At 47.2% G+C, this 18,479-nt stretch overlaps 1 protein-coding gene across 6 annotated transcripts; it reads right to left on the minus strand.

The window, feature by feature from the left end:
- Positions 1-1,349: 1,349 nt before the first annotated feature.
- On the minus strand, positions 1,350-16,529 carry MFN2 (mitofusin 2). 6 transcript variants are annotated; one of them, XM_039509357.1, is made up of 19 exons: positions 16,380-16,529; positions 15,393-15,531; positions 13,751-13,929; positions 12,957-13,092; positions 12,157-12,319; positions 11,691-11,815; positions 11,289-11,397; positions 11,094-11,201; positions 10,475-10,628; positions 10,152-10,219; positions 9,884-10,005; positions 9,398-9,524; positions 8,973-9,077; positions 8,283-8,385; positions 6,842-7,062; positions 6,536-6,691; positions 5,545-5,741; positions 4,953-5,087; positions 1,350-4,055 (listed from the first exon to the last, which is right to left on the minus strand). In XM_039509357.1, exons 3-19 carry the CDS (start codon positions 13,923-13,925, stop codon positions 3,986-3,988), a joined length of 2,274 nt encoding a protein of 757 aa, XP_039365291.1. In that variant the 5' UTR covers positions 13,926-13,929; positions 15,393-15,531; positions 16,380-16,529; the 3' UTR covers positions 1,350-3,985. The 6 variants fall into 6 exon arrangements, with proteins under 6 accessions (XP_039365291.1, XP_039365293.1, XP_039365292.1 ...); XM_039509359.1 differs by having other exon boundaries at positions 16,386-16,472; XM_039509358.1 differs by lacking the exon at positions 16,380-16,529 and adding an exon at positions 16,301-16,363.
- Between the last annotated feature and the right edge of the window lie 1,950 nt (positions 16,530-18,479).

The following is an 18,479-nucleotide window of genomic DNA, read 5'->3' on the forward strand; positions in this document are numbered from 1 at the left end:
CCGCGCTGTCACTGAACAGAAAAGTGCACAAACAGATTGCCCGCAGGCGCTTTCAGGGAGGGAGGGAGGGAGGGCGTGATTGACGGTTCAATGATGACAGTTACCCAAAACCACCCTTGACACATTTTTTCCCCCCAGCATGCATTGGGGGGAAATCCCAGAATTCCAATGGGCAGCGGGGAGTGCGGGAACTGTGGGATAGCTTCCCACAGTGCACCGCTTCCAAAGTCGACACTGGCCCCGTTACTGTGGACTCACACAGTCGAACTAGTGTATTTAGTGTGGATACACAACTTCGACTTCATAAGGTCGATTCCACAAATTCGAATTAAGTTGATTCGAAATAGTCTTGTAGTGTAGACATACCCTAGGATGCGTTACTCTGGCTCTGATTTTTCAGGAGTGCTAAGCACCCGCAACTCACAACTGAAGTCAGCAGACGCCCCAGTTGGTCAAACATTCCTGGAAATCTGGCCTTTAACCTCTGTCCGATGATGTGAGGATTAACTTTTACATAGCATTAGTCAACCACTAATAGTTAGGCAATCTTCTCAAGAAATCACTGATTCAGTTCCTCCTTCTCAGACTCGAATCCCACCTGATGAGATAAAATGATCTCATACATGTGGGCCTGCCAAGTTTTGCTGTGAAGACAGTACAGTGGAGAACTCCCAAGTGGTTAATATAAAATGATCAACAATAGGCTATTAACAACAAATGATGAATAAGAGCTATTCACTGTTACGCCAAAGCACGTTTTCTTCAGAATTTACTGAACTAGCTCATGAAGATTTTGTATCGAGATAGGTAGGACAGACACACAATTTTTCCCCCCCCCAATTCATTTTTATTTTGGTTTCCAATTTTAACCGCATTGATACAGGAATAATTCATGCAAATGTATCATCTTAAATACAGCAGAGAAAAAACTCACTGTTAAGAAGATTTAAGAGTTCCATCAACTCAACACCAAAAAAAAACAAGAAAAAAAAAAGTAAATTAGCAGCAATAAAATAAAGTGCATTTAGCCAAACTTCTTTAATATGAACCTGGAGGAGTCTGTTCTTGCAATCCTTTGCTCTCATACATAAGAGTTGATCACTCCCCATTAGGAGGCAGAGGCGAACTGTCTCCATAATATACAGCAACACTGTGAACTCTTCCACCCGTCTGTATTAAAGGAGTTCAGTTGTACTTTGCTTTAGTTTTAGAAGAATCAAATTAAATGGCAATTATGTTTAACTTTGATTCTGTTAATATAACATGCATAAGGCAATCTTCTCCAGACTGTAGGTGGCTAGGGTTAGATGCTCTTAAGAACATTTCTCTGCCTGCGTTAACAATTTTGCTTTAAAAAAGGTTCAAGTAATTCTTATCTGGCCTGTAGAGCGAGGGGTTTCACTGCTATAGTGAGAATGCCCAACTCACCAAAAATCTCTGGAGAAAGCATTAGCAATATCAACTCAATAGCAAGATACCCTGTTTCGCTTCTACTATCCTCTAAAGGGGGTTCAAAGACCACAATATACTATCTGATTTGAAGCCTATGGCACTTATCAGATTATCTCCCGGGGTCTGCACAAAGACCTGGCCACTTGAAGCCCTCGTCCCAGAAAGTCACATCAACACTTTCCAGAGTCCCCATGTAACACAGCATTATCCTTCCTGCACTCGGGAACAAAGAATTTCCTACTGCAGCAGGGATCTGCCTATTGTTTCAAACCATACAGCCTGCTGTAATGCTGGATTAGCAGCCCTGCAGTCTGAAGGGTGGAGTTTATCAACAGAACATGCTGCTGCCTCTGTTTACACATACACCCACAACAATGACCTGGAGAAACCACCTGCAGAGGCAAGAATTCAGTCTCTTTGCCTATTCAGTCTTTGAGCTCGGGAACAAGTTACTGCAAGCTGTGATGGCAACTTTGGTGTGAACGCACATTCTTTAGGAAACAGACTAAATTATTCTCATTCCCCAAAGGCTACTGAAGAGCCATCAGAAGGCCATGACTTTCCAGTTGGAGTTGGATTCAAACCAGTTGGAGTTGGATTCAAATGTTCCATTATCCCATAGCTAATGCCTGAGCCATCCCCTGGCAGAATCTATTCCCCTCCCTTCCATCCCAAAATGCAACTGACTTGCTTCTTGTGACAAGAACTTAACAGAACTCTCAGTCTACCAACACTCTGTGCTAATCTACTGGAAAATCCCAAATCCTAGTGCTTCGAGGTTAAAATAACTTAACTGTCTTAATGCTACTTCACTATTTATCCTCCCTCAGACACCGGATAACATCTCCCTCCTCCTTTCCGGGAATAGATGAGAAGCAAGTACGCTGGTTACTGGCACATGGGTATCGACATCTGTACTTGAGCAAGAAATCGTTCTAAAGCCTGTTGATACCATTTTCAAGTATCATTGTCAATATGACAAACTCCCTTCAGTCTTTCTAACCTCAGCTGGGACCTCCTTAGAGTTTTCATTCTGGATTCTTTAGAGACATCTCTGACTTCTGGAGACATGCCATGGGAAAAAGAAAAGCCCCATCACTACACATGGTGGAGAAGCATTTTCCCCAAACAGGGGGGGAACCTGATCCTGCTGCTATTGAAATCAGTGGGAGTTTTACCCCCCAGTTTCAATGGTAACAGGGTCAGGACCACATTGTTCTGAATATGATCAGAATTAAACTGCATTTAGGGCAAACCCCAAAACCAATCTGATCTGTTTACAAATAAAGCAAAGCTTATAAAGTTATGGTGACCCATTGCTTCCCTGGCATGGAATTCCCACACCAATACACGTCTTCTTGGTGCCATATGAGCTGAACTGGATCAGCCCATCTTCATTCTGTTTAACATCCCCCCCAATGGAACCATATTAATGCAGACAGTAACATCCTATAGAAGCTCTACATGAAGCAAGATCTCCTACAGCTTGTAATCTACCCTGTCCTAAAGGCCATGTAGTGATAATGGAATTCCAGAAGCCTGCATCCCAAAACACGCACTTTTAAAAAACACATTTGTCTATATATTTCATAAAGTAGCTATTCACAACCTGCTGACTGGCCCGTCTCAGATCCTGCTTATCTTTCTCAATAAGATACCAATTTACCAGGTCACCAAATGCAACTCCTAATTCCACTAACTCCACAATAACTACATGACGACAGTCAGTCAGTTTTGTCTCTGCCATGATTTGTCTCTCAAGTAACACAGGGCTAGGCAAAGAGCTTTCTTAAACTGAAGAGCTTGCAGGAGGAAGATGCCCAAAACCCAGAGACCAGGAGAAGAAATTTACTATAGCAGGATCCCAACCCACAATCAAAAAATGATTTGTTTTCTACTCCTGGGTCTTATTTGCACTGACACTTCTCCATGGAAAGAAAAAGAGCAGCAAGTCTCTCTTCCGCTCTCTCTCCAGCAAGTCTCTCCCCCGCTGTATTGCAATTGAAGAGTAACGAAGAAGTGTGGATAGGTCTCTGCATGGGCTGTTAGAGTGACATATGGGCCTCTAGATGTGTGGGAGGAGGAGGGGGCAATGGTCTGCGTTTAGATGACTAGCTGCTTTTCACACACACGTCTGATCTTGAGACTACCTCAAAGGATTATCAAGAGCCATCTTTACATATTAAGGTGATAATTCATCAAGGGGGAAGTTTTGAACTTGATTAACTTTGGTGATTAGTGAGATTTTTTTTTTTTTAAAACAACTGACAAACTACCCTACTTCGTTCTGCATTACAAAAGCCTCCTGTAAGTGTATGAAGCAGAAATTCCTCCTAATCTCCCTGGCAGGCAGGAAGAGAGGTGTGTTGAGAGGTTGGACATGATAGGGGAAAGAAGAATCCCATTGTTCATATGGTGATAGACCACGCAACAGCTTGCTTTTGCTCGTGCTCCTTAGGGATTCCATCACCCACCATGTTCTCTGCAGCAGTTAAGAGAGCACTGAAGGGAAATGGTTTTTTGCCTTCTCACATTATCTGCTCTGCTGCAGGTACTGATGCGTGAACATGTTGAGTTCACTGTCCAGCCAGCCTGCTTTATTCCTGCAAGAAGGAAGAAAAAAGTCTCAGTTAGGCCTATGCATTGAAGTTAGTTCACTCTAGTCTGAAAAGCTATGAAAGGGATGCACGAGTGGCAAAGAATGGAGAGAGCTGCCAAAGAGTCCCATAACTAGGTGTCTCTACTCTAGGTCAGGGAGCTTGCATGGACAGTGATCTATAAGTTTTGGGGTTCAAACCAAAATCCTAGTTGCAAGTTTAAAGTGATCTCATCCACTGTTTGTGGGAGTGGAATATCTGAGAGGGGAGCTCCCTGCCCATCTGGAATGAAGGTGAGCTGCAGAAACTCACATGCCCTGAAATGAGGAGGGGAAAAGGCCCTTTGTCTCATTTTAGGAGATACGAGTGGTCCTGAAGGACCTTGTAGGACCCATAGTTTTCTTGGGTTTGTGATGATCCTGACCAGATCGAGAGTCAGAAGAAAATGGTGAAGTCCCAGAAATCTGACTAGCGCCAGATGACTAAAAATGTCTGGCAGTGTAGGGAAAAAAAATCAGTTTTTCCTACAGAAGAAAGGAAGAGGCTGAAGGTAACAACCCAACTGCTACCAAAGCTCCAGGAACATCCCTGGAACCCTCTCTTCTTACAGGCTGAACAAAGGCAATGCCATCTACACGAAAGGACATACAACAGATCTCTGTTCAGAAGCAATGTAAGATCTGGTCCCTTAGGAACACGCATTGGCTCTTTGGAAGATTCAGAGAACAAGGACCATGTTTACTTCACTTCCAAGCAGGAGTGAGTTGATGCTACAGTAAGGCACATTCTGACCTAAACAGTCCAGGGAAATCTCTACATTACATGTAATTGTGACTCCACTAAAGATGGCACAGTATACAGACAGTTCTCCATGAATTTGCTGTCAGGAAGCAAAGATCTCACCTGAGCAGTTTTGCTTTGCTTTGCAATGAGTCCAAGATTTCAATTTTTTTATTCATGGCAGCAATTTCCTGCTCAAGATTCTCCCGTGTGACATCCACCTGCTGACACAAGTGAGCAAATGTCCCAGCAAGCTCCCTAGAAAATGGAGAGAGGAGGGAAGAGAGAAGAGATCAAACTCAAAAGGTATTTACACTGTGCAATGATTTGATTATACCACCTCCAGTAAGCCTAGCTTGACACTCTCCCTTCCCATTCCAGCTTCAGAACATTTCACAGTCAGTGGACGACAGGGAATTTACTGCAAGTTCTGGACAGTGGCATAGAAACTTCAGAATTTGATACTCCTGAAGTATTAGTACTCATGTTTAAAAGCACCAGGTTACTATGATGACAGGTGCTTTAGAAATACATGTGATAAAGTTTCAATGCATGCTCATCCATCACTGTACATTTTTAGATCTGGGAGTACAGACTACGTACAACAGACCTGTCATGTGGTAGCCAGGGTGACAGCTGGCCTTACGTGGCTTAATGGAGAGTACCTTGAAAATGGTGTTATTTAAAAGAGATTAGTTGAACTGAGGCAACTCACTGTTGGACTTGGTGGCTGCAGTTGGAGCCTGTGTAGCTGACAATGAGCTGCAGTTTCTCACTCGCATACTCCACAAACTGGCGTTTGAAGGCTCTCTCCTTCGCTTTCATAGTCCAAGTGAGGCGCTCATATACATACAGTAGCCCGTAAAGGCCAAAAGAGAGAGCAATCAGTCTCCAGCCCACAGCCTTCCAGACCTGCAATAAGCACAGTAGAAAGGTGGCACAAGTAAGTCATCAGCCAAGAATGATGCTAACTTCTTACAATGGAACAGAAAACTCTTGAAAAAGGTCCATAAGTGTAAGGGATCCCTTTCCTCTTCACGGTATTCCTGTCTCTGAAGTGTAGGCAATTAAGCAAGAGCTTCTTAAAGAGATCTTCCATATATGGACTAGGGACTTGGACTCTAGCTCCTGTTCTAGAAAGGATGTGCTGTGCAACTTCAGCCAATTCTTTCGACTTCTAATTTTGGATGCCCAGCTTGAGGCACGTAGAGCTTATTTTTGAAGGAGCTAAGCACCCACAACCCCAAATCAATGGGAGCTGCAGGAACTCAGCACCTCTGGGGGGAAAAAAAAACAGCCCAAAATGTCTGAAGTTGGGAATCCCAAAAGTGAAAGTACACAAAACCAGAGACTGATTGCGAAAGTTTCAGCCTCCACCTCTGTCTTAGCTTCCCCGCCATTGAAATGGGAATAATACTTACTTACCACCCACGCTCAGAAGAGTAGTAGTTAATGTTTGTAATGTGCTTTGAAAGTGTTACTTTAATCTTAACAGCCCCGAATCCACCCCCAAACTTCAAGTGCAATAGTTCAGTGGATCTCTCCCCTTTTGATGTTCCTTGGGATACAACACTTCGCTCTAGGCTCCACGATGGATGAATATCACATCAGTTACTGACTGAAGCCTGCAGTCTAAATAACTCTCCAAATCAAACAGCACAACTAGCTCTGAGAAACAATTGTCTGTACAGAGATTTTCAACCCACCACTCCACCAATCACGAGGATCCCCATGGAAGTTCTGGAAGTCAGTGATGCCAATCCAGTCACCATAGACACCATGAGCTCTTCCTGGGTCATAGAACCCTGGGGTAGGGGAGGCAGACTGGGATTCGCTGGGGTTAAAGGTAAAGGACGTTGAATCTAATTAGAAGGGAAAAAGAAAAAAAGCCGCAGATAAAAGGGAGAACGCAAGCCACAGCTGTTTCTTTCAGAGCTTTGACAGCCACTGAAGTCTTCAGTGAAACCCAGTATCTACTACTGACCCACTGAACATTTAATGAGATGTCATACCTGGTCATTATAGCCCATCAAGGCCCGGCGACTGTTCTTTGGTCCCAAAAACCTATTCACAAGCATTGTCCAGCCAAGAGAAAAATGGAATTCAACGTCCTCCTGGAAGTCGGCACAAAGCTTGTCACAGTTCAGGTCATAGCTGAGTGTGAAGCATTGCCGGGGGATCAGCATGTCTATCTGACCCCGTAGAGAGACTGGGAGAAGGGGCTTTAAACCATCTGCAGGTGAGAAATGGGAGAGGATAGGAAAAACGTCAGCATAATTACGAATGGCCATGACTGGAATCAAACAAGCTCTCAGTTCTGTGCTTACCTTGTTTATCAGTTAATTGGTGTCTCTTAAAAAAATAGTAATAAATAATAATAATAAAAAACAAACAAAAAAAACCCCACCCAAACCTGACCCAGAACAACTGGTAGGATCTGAAATTCATTATGGCCAAATATGGCACTAAGGTTCCCCAGAGCAGTCATTCTCCAATTTTCCATTTTATAGACCACTTTGTGAGAGATCCTTCTGTGGACCCTTCCCTTGCTGCTTCTCTCCTCTTTCCCCTATCACTTCCCCACAGTTACCTAGAGCAGAGGTTCTCAAACAGTGGTCTGGCGACCACCAGTGGTCTGTGAGCACCATTCAGGTGGTCTGCGGATAGTTCCCTCTAATCTATGGACCACTGCAGTCTATGATCCATAGTCTGAGAATCTCTGTTGCACAGAAGTTGCCAGAGGTATCGTTTACCCCTTCCATTATATAAATTAGCACATGCTCTGACATTAAAAGAGGAAAATGCATCAAATCTCCACCATTTGGTTTTATTTAAAACAAATGGCCACTTTGTCTTGACCACACTAAACCATAAACTATGTTTCATAAAATAATTTTGAAACTGCTTCAAGAAAAGTATGGTTCCTACCAGCTGTGGGCGGGAGCTTTGCTAGAGCAACCGGCAAAAAGCCCCTGCAGTGGGACTAACTGAAAGTATTGCAAACTGTGCACATCACAATATCAAACCTTTTTGCGGTAACACGGAGAAGATTCCTATTCCTGCAACGAGGTCTTGTCCAGAGCATCTTGTCACAGCAAGATCTGCAAGCCTTTTAGTTAGTGCCACTGCATTTTTGCTGCATAAGCCTCATCAAAAGTTCTATTGTTTTTGAAATTGTATAGAACAAACTGCTCCCAAGCAGAGGAGGTGGGTGTGAAGTTTCAATCCAGAATGAGTTTCATGACACGGAAAACCCCTGAAAACAGGTATTTAAGAGGGACCATGCAGACACTCTGAACTACAGTCTCACTAAACAAGGCATTATTAATTGAGAAGTTGCAACCAGTTCATCAGCCCTCACAGCCCATCTAAACTTGCATGGACACAATTGCCATGCTAGACTTATTCTCATTTGTCTGTAGTAAGGGCTGGTTCTTTACATGCTGTACTGACCTATCATTTCTTGTTGCATGGTTTGCAGGGAACCAGTGATGGCATTAGAACATCGATCTGACATGTTACGGCCCAAACCCTCCTCAATGTGTCGATGTAGTTCCTGAAACAGACAGAAAACAGAGGCTGACACTGAAGCAAATCCAGACACAAGATGCATCATTATCCAGACTGCTCGTTAACTGCAGGTGCTGGAATCACCAAAACAGGCAGTTCAAAATAGGAAGCATACATTCTGTCCACCCCCAATCCCGCCATCTGTTAAAAGTAGTCCAATATTGCAAGAGGGGGCAAGGAAAAATAGAAGTGACCATATGCCCTCTGCTTTGGTGAAAATGCTGTTTACATTTCATCTACACCATACAAAGTGAAACAAGATACTAAGACAACTAGTGCCTTACTGTCATACCCTGCAATTAAATACTATATATTTTTTTTTATACCAGTCTATTACTACTAGGTTAGTTTGGAAAGCCCCGGTTCCTTTTCTGGGATGTAATGAAACCCTCAAAGCACAAGAGACAAATATAAACTAATAATTTCCACACTACAAAAAACTGTGCCTAACCCCTGTGCACTTGAAAGTTACGTATTTTGAACAGCTGGTGGCAATTTCTGAGTCATCAGAGCAAGAAACAAAATTGTTTAGGTGGGTGGTACAACATGTTAAAAGCCAGTGTCATTACTCACATTCTTGTAAACTTTGAGGACCACTGGAGATGGATGGAAATCCATCTGGTAGTCATCTACCAACACTGAGAGCCGCCTAATCTCTTCAGCCATTGCATTTGACACCTGAAAGTGCAACCACATACTGTATGTACAGGGTTATCTGGAACACTAGCAGAGAAAACTCAAGATTATTCCCAGGATAGCTGAAAAAAGCTGTTAGAAAGATTGATTTGCTAATAAGCAGCAACACACAGATAAACCGGTTACCCCTACAGCAATACCTCCACCACATATGTTTTAGCAGAACCTGTGACTTCAGTGCTTATTCAGTATGTTGTGTTTTCTCAGCTCCTAATCCGCCTCCCATCTTCCAGTCAACCCTTCACACCTTTCCTTTCATCCCTCTGATTGGCCTCTAGGCCAACAAAGCACCTGTTCCTTACCTGTCTTTCTACCTCTTCTGTGATCTGTTTTATTTTCATCTTGTAGTCTTGAGTGAGCAGCTCCAGCTGTTTGTCAATAAAACCCAAGCGCTCCTGTCGTTCCTCTCGCATCTCCAGGCAGTAAACCCTGAGAAAAGAAGGTGCCTATCAGAAAGAAGCATCCGCACATCTCTGATCTTCAAGCTAAATGGAATCCCAGAGGTAAGACATTTGGGGGGAGCAGAGATTCTCTTTCCCAAGGACAGGCACTAACAATATCTAAGACACGTTACACACAAGTAGCATACAGGAGAGATAGGGGGTTTCTCCATAATTATACATTAGATGCAGGAGTAATGGTATGTGTCCTCCTGTCCCTAGAAATTTTGTATGCTCTATTGTGATTTTAAAAGCAAAGGCCTGATACTCATGTTTCCCAGACTCCCTCCCAGAAATATTCAGTGCATGCTTCAGTCTTGTGTGCACTGAGTCTCTGCAGCTGCTCACCTCTGCTCCTGGGCAGCAATATGCAGAGAGTCCATGATAAGGCGAACATCTTCAGCAATCTGCTTGGCTCTCACTGTGTGCTGCTCAAACTTTGTTTTCACTGCAGACTGTGAGATGCATTCCTGTGCACACAGAGGCAGCCATCAGAAAATCAGCAGCAACCAGAGGCATTAACATAGACCTCTCTTCTGCATCATTTACTGTCAACAGCCCAAAGTTACAGGCTCCATTCTTTCCCCCGCCCCCTCAAGAGGACTGTAGTGCTCACCTCAAATCGTCTCTCGAAGTTTTGAAACTCAAACATTCTTACTTGAAAACCTTCTGCCAATGCTCCACCTAGGACAAGGTGGAGGACACAAGGTTACCAGGGCAAATTTACAGAAAGTTAACAGAGAATTTGAAGCACCAGCAGGAAAGGCAGAAACATCTCTGGGGCTGGTTCTACTGACCTGCCAGATGCCTTCTTGTTTAATTTTGGCTTCTCTTCACTCCCCCACTTCTTAGTTAAATCACCAATTCATTATTTGGGATAAGACAATCTTTACCTTCCCGCACAAATGAAATGAAAGACAGAGCTGGTAGTTTTCCTACCTCCTTCCGGCATCCCTTGAGCTTTCTGGATCCTGGCATTTAGCACTTCCTTCGCTGACACAAAGAAGATGCGGTCCCCAGCCTGCGCTCGATCCACCACACCCAGTTCATCCACTAGAAAACTGGTGCAGCGCTCCATGTGCTGTCGACGGACCTGAAGGATAAACCCACCCAGACACACTGTTTTAAAGTCTGCTTGATAGTCCACACCATTGCATTCAACAGGATCAGGCAACCAGATGCCCCCTGCAGGCCCTATATAGCAATACAAGTCTACAATAAAAATATTTTGCTCTTTTATAGCTACTTTGTGGGTCTCAAAGCACTTTTCATACATTAAGCCACACAAAACCCCTGTGGGATAGTTGAATACTCTAACCATTTTACAAATACATAAACTGAGGCACGAAGATATTAAGTGATCTGTCACAGGACCCCAAAAATGTCAGCGACAATAATCATTAGACCATACTGTCTGCCAGATGACTTCTCATTATGGTAAGCAAAGCATCATCCTCTATTATATGTAAGAGCATCATCCTCTATTACCGCTAGCCATTCCTCGGCTCACAGAACGGATCCCAGTTTGAGTGAACACCAATTTAAATATGGCACAAACCTCTTCCATGTATTCAGGTTCTGAAGCTGATGCATCCCAGCGGTTATTCAGGATAAAAATGTTGGGGCGAGACAGACGCTCGTTCACTTTGTGGAAGAACTGCTTCTCCTAAACAAGGAAATCACATATCAATATGCAAAATGTCAAAGCATTTACCCCAAACCAGCAAGCATTTACAAGTGGAATTCGAGTTACCGTTTGCATCAGCGTGGACTCAGAGTTTGCCACCAACACAAATACATCAGCATCCAGACAAAACTTGTCAATCCAGCTGTCCAGTTCTGTGGTTACATCAATGCCAGGGCTACAGATAACAGAAAAACATGTCACGAGAGCTGTGAAACTTCAAAAATACAATTAGACATTCTCCAAAGAAGAAGAAGAAAGCAGCACATTACATTTTCTTACAAAAGATGCTTTCAAAAGGTGTAGCTGCTCAGCGCAGCTAATGTCCATACTTGAGCTACACTGTGTTCTGGGGCTATTTAGTTCAGGAAATGAAGGAATTATTAAGTGGCACTCCATCTGCATTTCTCAGCTGTGCTTCCAGGTCACTTCACATCACAGTCTCTGTACGGGAAGAGTGAAATCTCTCACCTGTCCATAAGCACTAGATCATCCTTTAAGAGAGGACATTTGGAATTGGGCCACATCACACTGACCAGGCTGCCAGCATTCAGAAATTCATTTTGATGGAGAGCATGAGCCAGTTGGTTGACTGTCTGTCGAAGGGAAGGGAGGGAGCGAGAAAAGATCGACAGAAGTATGTTATTAATGTCTGATAACTGCTAGAATAATTATCTCCCCGCCCTGAAATATTCACAGACAAGAATAAGTCAAGACCCAAATGAGAGTTATTTTCTCCCTTTACTGAAAAAGGGGCTGCCCCATAAAACTGCACACATGTCCCTGCTGAGAAAGGGCTCCATCTATTAGGAACTGCTCAAGGGCAGGATTCCTCACACACATTACTGAGATTACCCTTATCAAGAGAAAATTCCTTTCTGAAATCTCTTAGATTGGGACAAAGTCCATCATCATCATATACTACTTAGGAACTTACCTTGACACTTCTCTTCTCCTCTGAGCCTTCAGTAAGTAGGAAGGCCTCGTGACCGTCCGTCCCCTCCACACGCAGGAAACAATTAGTGGTGTGTCCAATGCCTGAGGGAAGGACTTTATCCCACAGCATGGCATTTATCACTGTGCTTTTTCCATTGCTTGTCCTGGGGTTAAATGCAGAATGATTCATTGGGGCTCTCAAGACACAGCTGTGCTCTTTGCATATTATAGCCACTCAAATCTCATGTCCCAACCAGCTCCAGAAAGTGGTAGGTCATGTATTAGAAGCATTCTATCGGCATAGGAATACTGAAATACTACACCAGAAGAGCACTCCTAATGTGGGTGTTTTGTTCAGTATAGATTATTCTATCTCCCCTGAGCAAAACAAGCCATACCACTAATTTTGCAGTTTTGCTGGTGTGTCTGAGTGTATTCTTGGGGCTTTTGCCAGCTCAGATATGTTGATCGGCGATCACACCTCTTCACACTGTCAGAACTGCGCCAGAAGCAGCCCCTCAGTGTAAACATGACCGTAGTGCATTAGCTGCCATATGCAACTTGCTGGTCAATCAGTACTAAAAGGATTTATTTGGGCATAAGCTTTCGTGGGCTAGAACCCACTTCTAAACAGAGTGAGGGATTCTAAACGAAAGTGAGAGAATACCAATGATGATCAGACTTTTACATTTCAGAGTCTGGACAGTTTGTGTTCCTATAAATACTTTTCACTGGCCATGATCCTAAAGATCCCAGTTGCTTCATTGAGAAGAGTCCAGGCAACACAATTATCCAACTCACCTGCCAAAAAAAGCCACTTTCATGTGTCGCCGTGCCAGCACCTCACTAATGCCACTGACTTTTGACAGGTATCCTTTGACCTCCAATACCTGCTCTTCTGTGGTAACAGGGTCAAGTTCCACATTCCTGTGTGTTTCTAAAATGCAAATAAATTGTCCCCCTGAATTTCAGAAGTAATGTATCATCAGCAAAATAAATCTGAATGAATCTAATCTAAGTCTCTGGAGTGTAGTTATATATTTATCTGCGTGGCAGCCAGACCCTGCTTGTTTGAGGGCCACAAACAAGTACACCTTGCCTATGCCCTGAAGCCTGTCTCACTGGCTGTTGAACAGTGTCCCCTCTCTTAACTCTAAGGGTTGTCATGTAAAAGAGGGCCTTGAACAGCACACAGCTGACATTTCACACCCCAAAGAGCCTTAAAGCCAATTTCTGGCATTAACAGATTAAGAAATGCACAGCAGTGTCACAGGTGACATTCACATGTTGCCAGCAATGAGATGTCAGGACTGTAAGAATCAAAGGATTAAAGCCAGAAAAAAACCAATGCAGCCTAGTACAAGACTAATTTCCTTAATTTTTTTTTTTAAATATCAGTTCAATGATAACTATAATCTGAGAGCAACTTGAACATTCAGAAGCCTGTACCTTTATCCAAATTTGATGCAATTTTGTCTTTTATACGTATACAGGTCTAATGATTGCATTTAACCTAGCGTTTTTTGTGTGACGTACTGAAATAAACAAAGCACTACTGTACACTTGATGGCGGGCTACTCAGGGATACAGCTTACCTTCCAGGAATGTGGAACTCTCCTGGATATATGCAGCCAACTGTTCAAAGATGCCATTGATTTTCTTCTTTGCAGTGACAAAATGTTTGAGTGGAGAAGCATTTACCTCGGCCATGTGTCTTTTATCCTTCTTTACAGCAACTATGGATTTGGAGCGAGTGAACAACAGGGACATTGCGCTGTGGGGAAAAAAATCTAAGATGATACAAATTCTTAAACGCTAATTCCTGCCCAAGTTTTTTTTAAATGTGTCTATTACCCAAACAGCTAAAAATAGCTAACACATTTTAAAGAACACTCTATTACAAAGAGTCTATATATTTCACAAATATAAGTGTCGGAGTAGCAGATCAATATGATTCATGCCAGTTATTGCCACCCAGATTTCTTGTGTGGACAATTTAAATTTTAAAATCTAAATTTGATTGCGATTTTTGTTTCACATGGTATTTAAGCCACCAATCTACGGTCACTGAGAAACTCACGGAACACATTATGGAACAATCAGCTACAGCCGTCTTACTCCAGAGCAAGGAACTGAATCTAGGCCTGCCACTTACCATGCTAATAACCTAGCCACTTGTCATCCTTCCTTTTTTCTAATCTCTACTTCCTTCTAATATAGATAAAGTTCAGAAAAAAGTATTGGGAGTATAAAAATGTTACTTCCCATTTATGCTTGCAGTGTTGTTGTAACTGCGTTGTTCCTGGGATATTAGAGAGAGAAGGTGGGTGAGCTAATATCTTTTAGAAGACCAACTTCTGTTGGTGAAAGAGACAAGCTCTGTGCAAGCTTGAAAGCTTGTCACTTTCACCAACAGAAGTTGGTCCACTAAAATATATTACATCACCCACTTTGTGTCTCTTGAAATTTATAGCATTTTACTTTTTAGAGTACTTCCAAATGTTAGACAATATTTCATAGGGATGTTGAAGAAGTGTTGTATCTCCATTGTACTGATGACAAAACTGAGGCAAAGAGATGATGGGACTCTTTCCCAGAGCCAAAAATAGAACATAGTTCTTGGCTCCCTGCCATGTGCTCCAAATCACTCTGCTGCCCATGCCTTTGGAGCACAGAATCAAGCATACAGACACCAGATGCAAAAACACTGAATTTCAGTCTCCGAAAGCAATTACAGTGCATTGGTGAAGCTCCCTATAGCACCAGAACAATAATTACTGCATTCCATTATAAAAATGGCCATACTGGGTCAGATCAATGGTCCATCTAGCCCAGTAACCGGTCTTCCAACAGCAGCCAATGCCAGAGATGCTTCACAGGGAATGGACAGAAATGAAGGACAAAAGGCATCACCCCAAGATTCCTAAAAGTGCTACTAAATAAATATCTCAGAAAAGTTACTTTAACAGCCGACGCTAGTGCCCCTACATCCAACTGCATTGCAACATGAAAGAGTCTAAGCCCTTCAGAGGGACCCTAATGGGAAGAGGGAAGTATCCTTTTTGATTAACACTGTGAGGAAGCCTGTAGCCCACTACATCAACAGCTCATACAGAGACACCCATAGTGAAGTATCATAGGAGCATCACACCCTCCATCCCTTCTGCCCTTTCATGAACCAGTGACTCCGCCCCTCCAGGGAAGGGGAAGAGGGGGAAGGTTGCAAGCCTAGCTTACTTTCAGGATGAGTGTTAAGTTTTCACAAGCCAGGCATGGTCAGCTCCCTCTGTCCCACGTGCCAATGACTGCTTTCCACAGTGCTCACTTCTCTGGGTGGGGCTGGGTCTGGCAGCTCCTGGGGCAATGTGGATCCAGCCTGTCCCAGTCAGGGGAGGAGAAGGAGCGAGATCAGATGGTGCACACAGACCCGGGAGGGTTCGGGGTGAGTGACTGTGAGGGCAGGCAGTTCAGGGTCTTGCACGCATGACTGTGCATAGGGGTTGATGTGGGCATTACATACCCTGACCCCACCACCCTCTCTGGGAGGGCACACCCAGCACACACACCAAGACAATGTGCCTTGTACACCTGAGTGCACACACCCTAACCCCACCCTCCCCGTGCCCTGCACACAGTATACACACCCAGAGCCCGCGTGCCATGTGCACGTGAGTGTGCACCCTAATGCCACCCTCCCCATGCCCTGCACACAGTATGCACACCCAGAGCCCGCGTGCCACGCACACGTGAGTGTGCACCCTAATCCCACCCTCCCCGTGCCCTGCACACAGTATGCACACCTAGAGCCCCCGTGCCACGCACACGTGAGTGTGCACCCTAACTCCACCGTCCCCGTGCCCTGCACACAGTATGCACACCCAGAGCCGGCATGCCATGCGCACGTGAGTGTGCACCCTAACCCCACCGTCCCCGTGCCCTGCACACAGTATGCACACCCAGAGCCCGCGTGCCATGTGCACGTGAGTGTGCGCGCACCCTGACCCGGCCCCTCTCCCCGCGCCTTGCACACGAGGGGGCACGCAGGGCCTCGTACGCGACGGGTGGAGGAGACCCAGCCCCACAGCTGCTCCCCGGGGGGCGTGTCCCTGCGGCCCCGCTCCCCGAGCTCGGCCTGCTGCCGCTACCCGGTCCTCGCTTCTGCGCCGCCGCCGCCTCCCCAGCTCCCGCGGGCCCGGCCGCCGCCCCGTTCTCCCGGCCTCTCACCTTCACCTTCTCTCCCGCACAGCAGCCATGACACCCCCGCATCGTCATCGGAGCGCGCCAGGCTGTGCGCGTCACGACACCCGCGCGACTGGCGGGAACCGGGCCACTCCGGCCCGTCGCTTGTCCCCCCAATGCACTATGGGAGGAGTAGTCCAGGTGCGCCCCTTTCCCAAGGCCTCATGGGAGCTGTAGTTTGAGGCAATCGCTTTAGCCCAAGGCCTCATGGGAGTTGTAGTCCTCAGAGGTTGACCCTCCCCTCCTGCTCTTTACCTGGGCAGTGGGAGCTGGTGGGAGCAGCAGGGTTCTGGGAGGAGATTCATTTCTGCAGCCCCAGGGGCATTGTGCCTCCCTGAGGGAGCTATGCCGGCTGTCCTGGGCGTAATCCAGCCCAGTGTCACCCACCAGTGCCAAGGGCGCTGCCCGCCAAGCTCCGCTCCCTCACACTGCAGCTGCAGTGGCCGGAGAAGCAGCAGACCAAGCCCAGGTGGTGGTGGGCAGGTTCAAGTAGGAATGCCCCCACACGGAGGACTAGCTGAGCAGCAAGCTGGGCCGAGTCCTTGGGGATGCTGAAACCCCAGGGCTGAGTCCTGAGAGGGGAAAGAGGAAGCTGAATTGAGCCCCGCTGAAGAAGAAATACTGGCTGAAAATACAGTTGAACCCTGTTATGTCGCCGGCCTAGGGGTTTGCCAAAAAGCGTCGAGATAACCGTGATATCGATAAAAAAAAAACCATATATGGCACAATACATGCACTTGAAATGAAATTTTTTGTATGTGACATGATGTATAAATGATAAATGTACATGCACATGTTTTGTTTTTTGGTTGGATGCCATCTTATTATAACCGCCTTATACACGGAATAAGCCCTCTGCCCCTGCCTTCCTGCCCCCCCCCCCCCCCACCCCCCCCCCCCCCTCCCCTCCTGCCCCCCCTCCCTGCTCCCCTCCCCGCGCGCTGCCTGCACGCTGGCTGATCCGGCCGGGACGGGGCGCCGGGGGCGGCGTGGAAGCGGAGCGGCGACAGGGCAGGCCAGCCCGCAGCGCGCCGGGGCGGGGGCGGGCGGGCGCAGGGGCGCGGCGCGGGGGCGGCGGCGCGGCGGCAGGGACCGGGCGGGGGGCGCGCGGGCGGCGGGGGGGAGGGGGGGGGCGGGGGGGGGCGGGGGGTGGGCGGGCGGGCGGGGGGGGCGGCGCAGGGGGGGGCCGCCGGCGGGGCGGGGGCGGGCGGGCGGCGGGGCGCGGCCGGGCGCGGGCCGGGCGGTGGGCGGGGACCGGGGGCGGGGCGGGCGGGGGGCGGGCGGGCGGGCGGGGAGACGGGCGGGCGGCGGCGGGCGAGGACGGGCGGCGGCGGGCGGCGCGGGGACGCCGGCGGGCCGGGCGGGGGGGAGCGGGAGCGGGGAGCGGGGCGCGGGGGGGCGGGGGGGGGCGCGCTGGGGGGGGGGTCGGCTGGGCGGGGGGGGGGGCCGGGCGGGAGGGGGGGGGGGGGCGGCTGGGAGGGGGGCGGCTGCGGGCTGGGGGGCGGGGGGGTGGGCGGGGCGGGGGGGGGCGGGGAGGGGGGGGGGCGGGGGGGGCGGGGGCGCGGGGGCGGGCGGGCAGGGCGGGGCCAGGCCAGGGCGGGCGGGCAGGGGACGCGGGAGGGGCCAGGGGTCGCGGGGGGGGCGCCGCTGGAGAGGGCAGGGGCCCGCTGGAGTTAGTTCGCACCGGCAGGGGCAAAGAGGCATAGGTCTGGGCGTAGTATATTACCGAATAGTTAGCAATTAAGAGATAAAAAAAAAAAACGAGATGTTTACCAATTCAAGAAAAAAGAAGTTTGGCACTTCCACTTCTAAAGTTCACTTAATATGAAATTGAAGGTATGTAGAGAAGGCGGCCGCCTGGCTAGGGCTGCCAACTTTCTAATGGCACAAAACTGAACACCCTAGCCCTGCCCCTGCCAAGAGGTGCTTTCCCCCACTCCCCCCTTCCACAAGGCCCCGCTCACCACATTTCCCCTCCCTCTGTGGCTCACTCTCCCCCACCCTCACTCACTTTCACTAGACTGGGGCAGAGACTTGGGGTGTGGGAGAGGGTGAGGGCTCTGGCTGGGGCTGAGGGATTCGGAG

This window comes from Mauremys reevesii, linkage group 21 (genome assembly GCF_016161935.1).
Source record: "Mauremys reevesii isolate NIE-2019 linkage group 21, ASM1616193v1, whole genome shotgun sequence".
Classification (NCBI taxonomy): domain Eukaryota; kingdom Metazoa; phylum Chordata; order Testudines; family Geoemydidae; genus Mauremys; species Mauremys reevesii.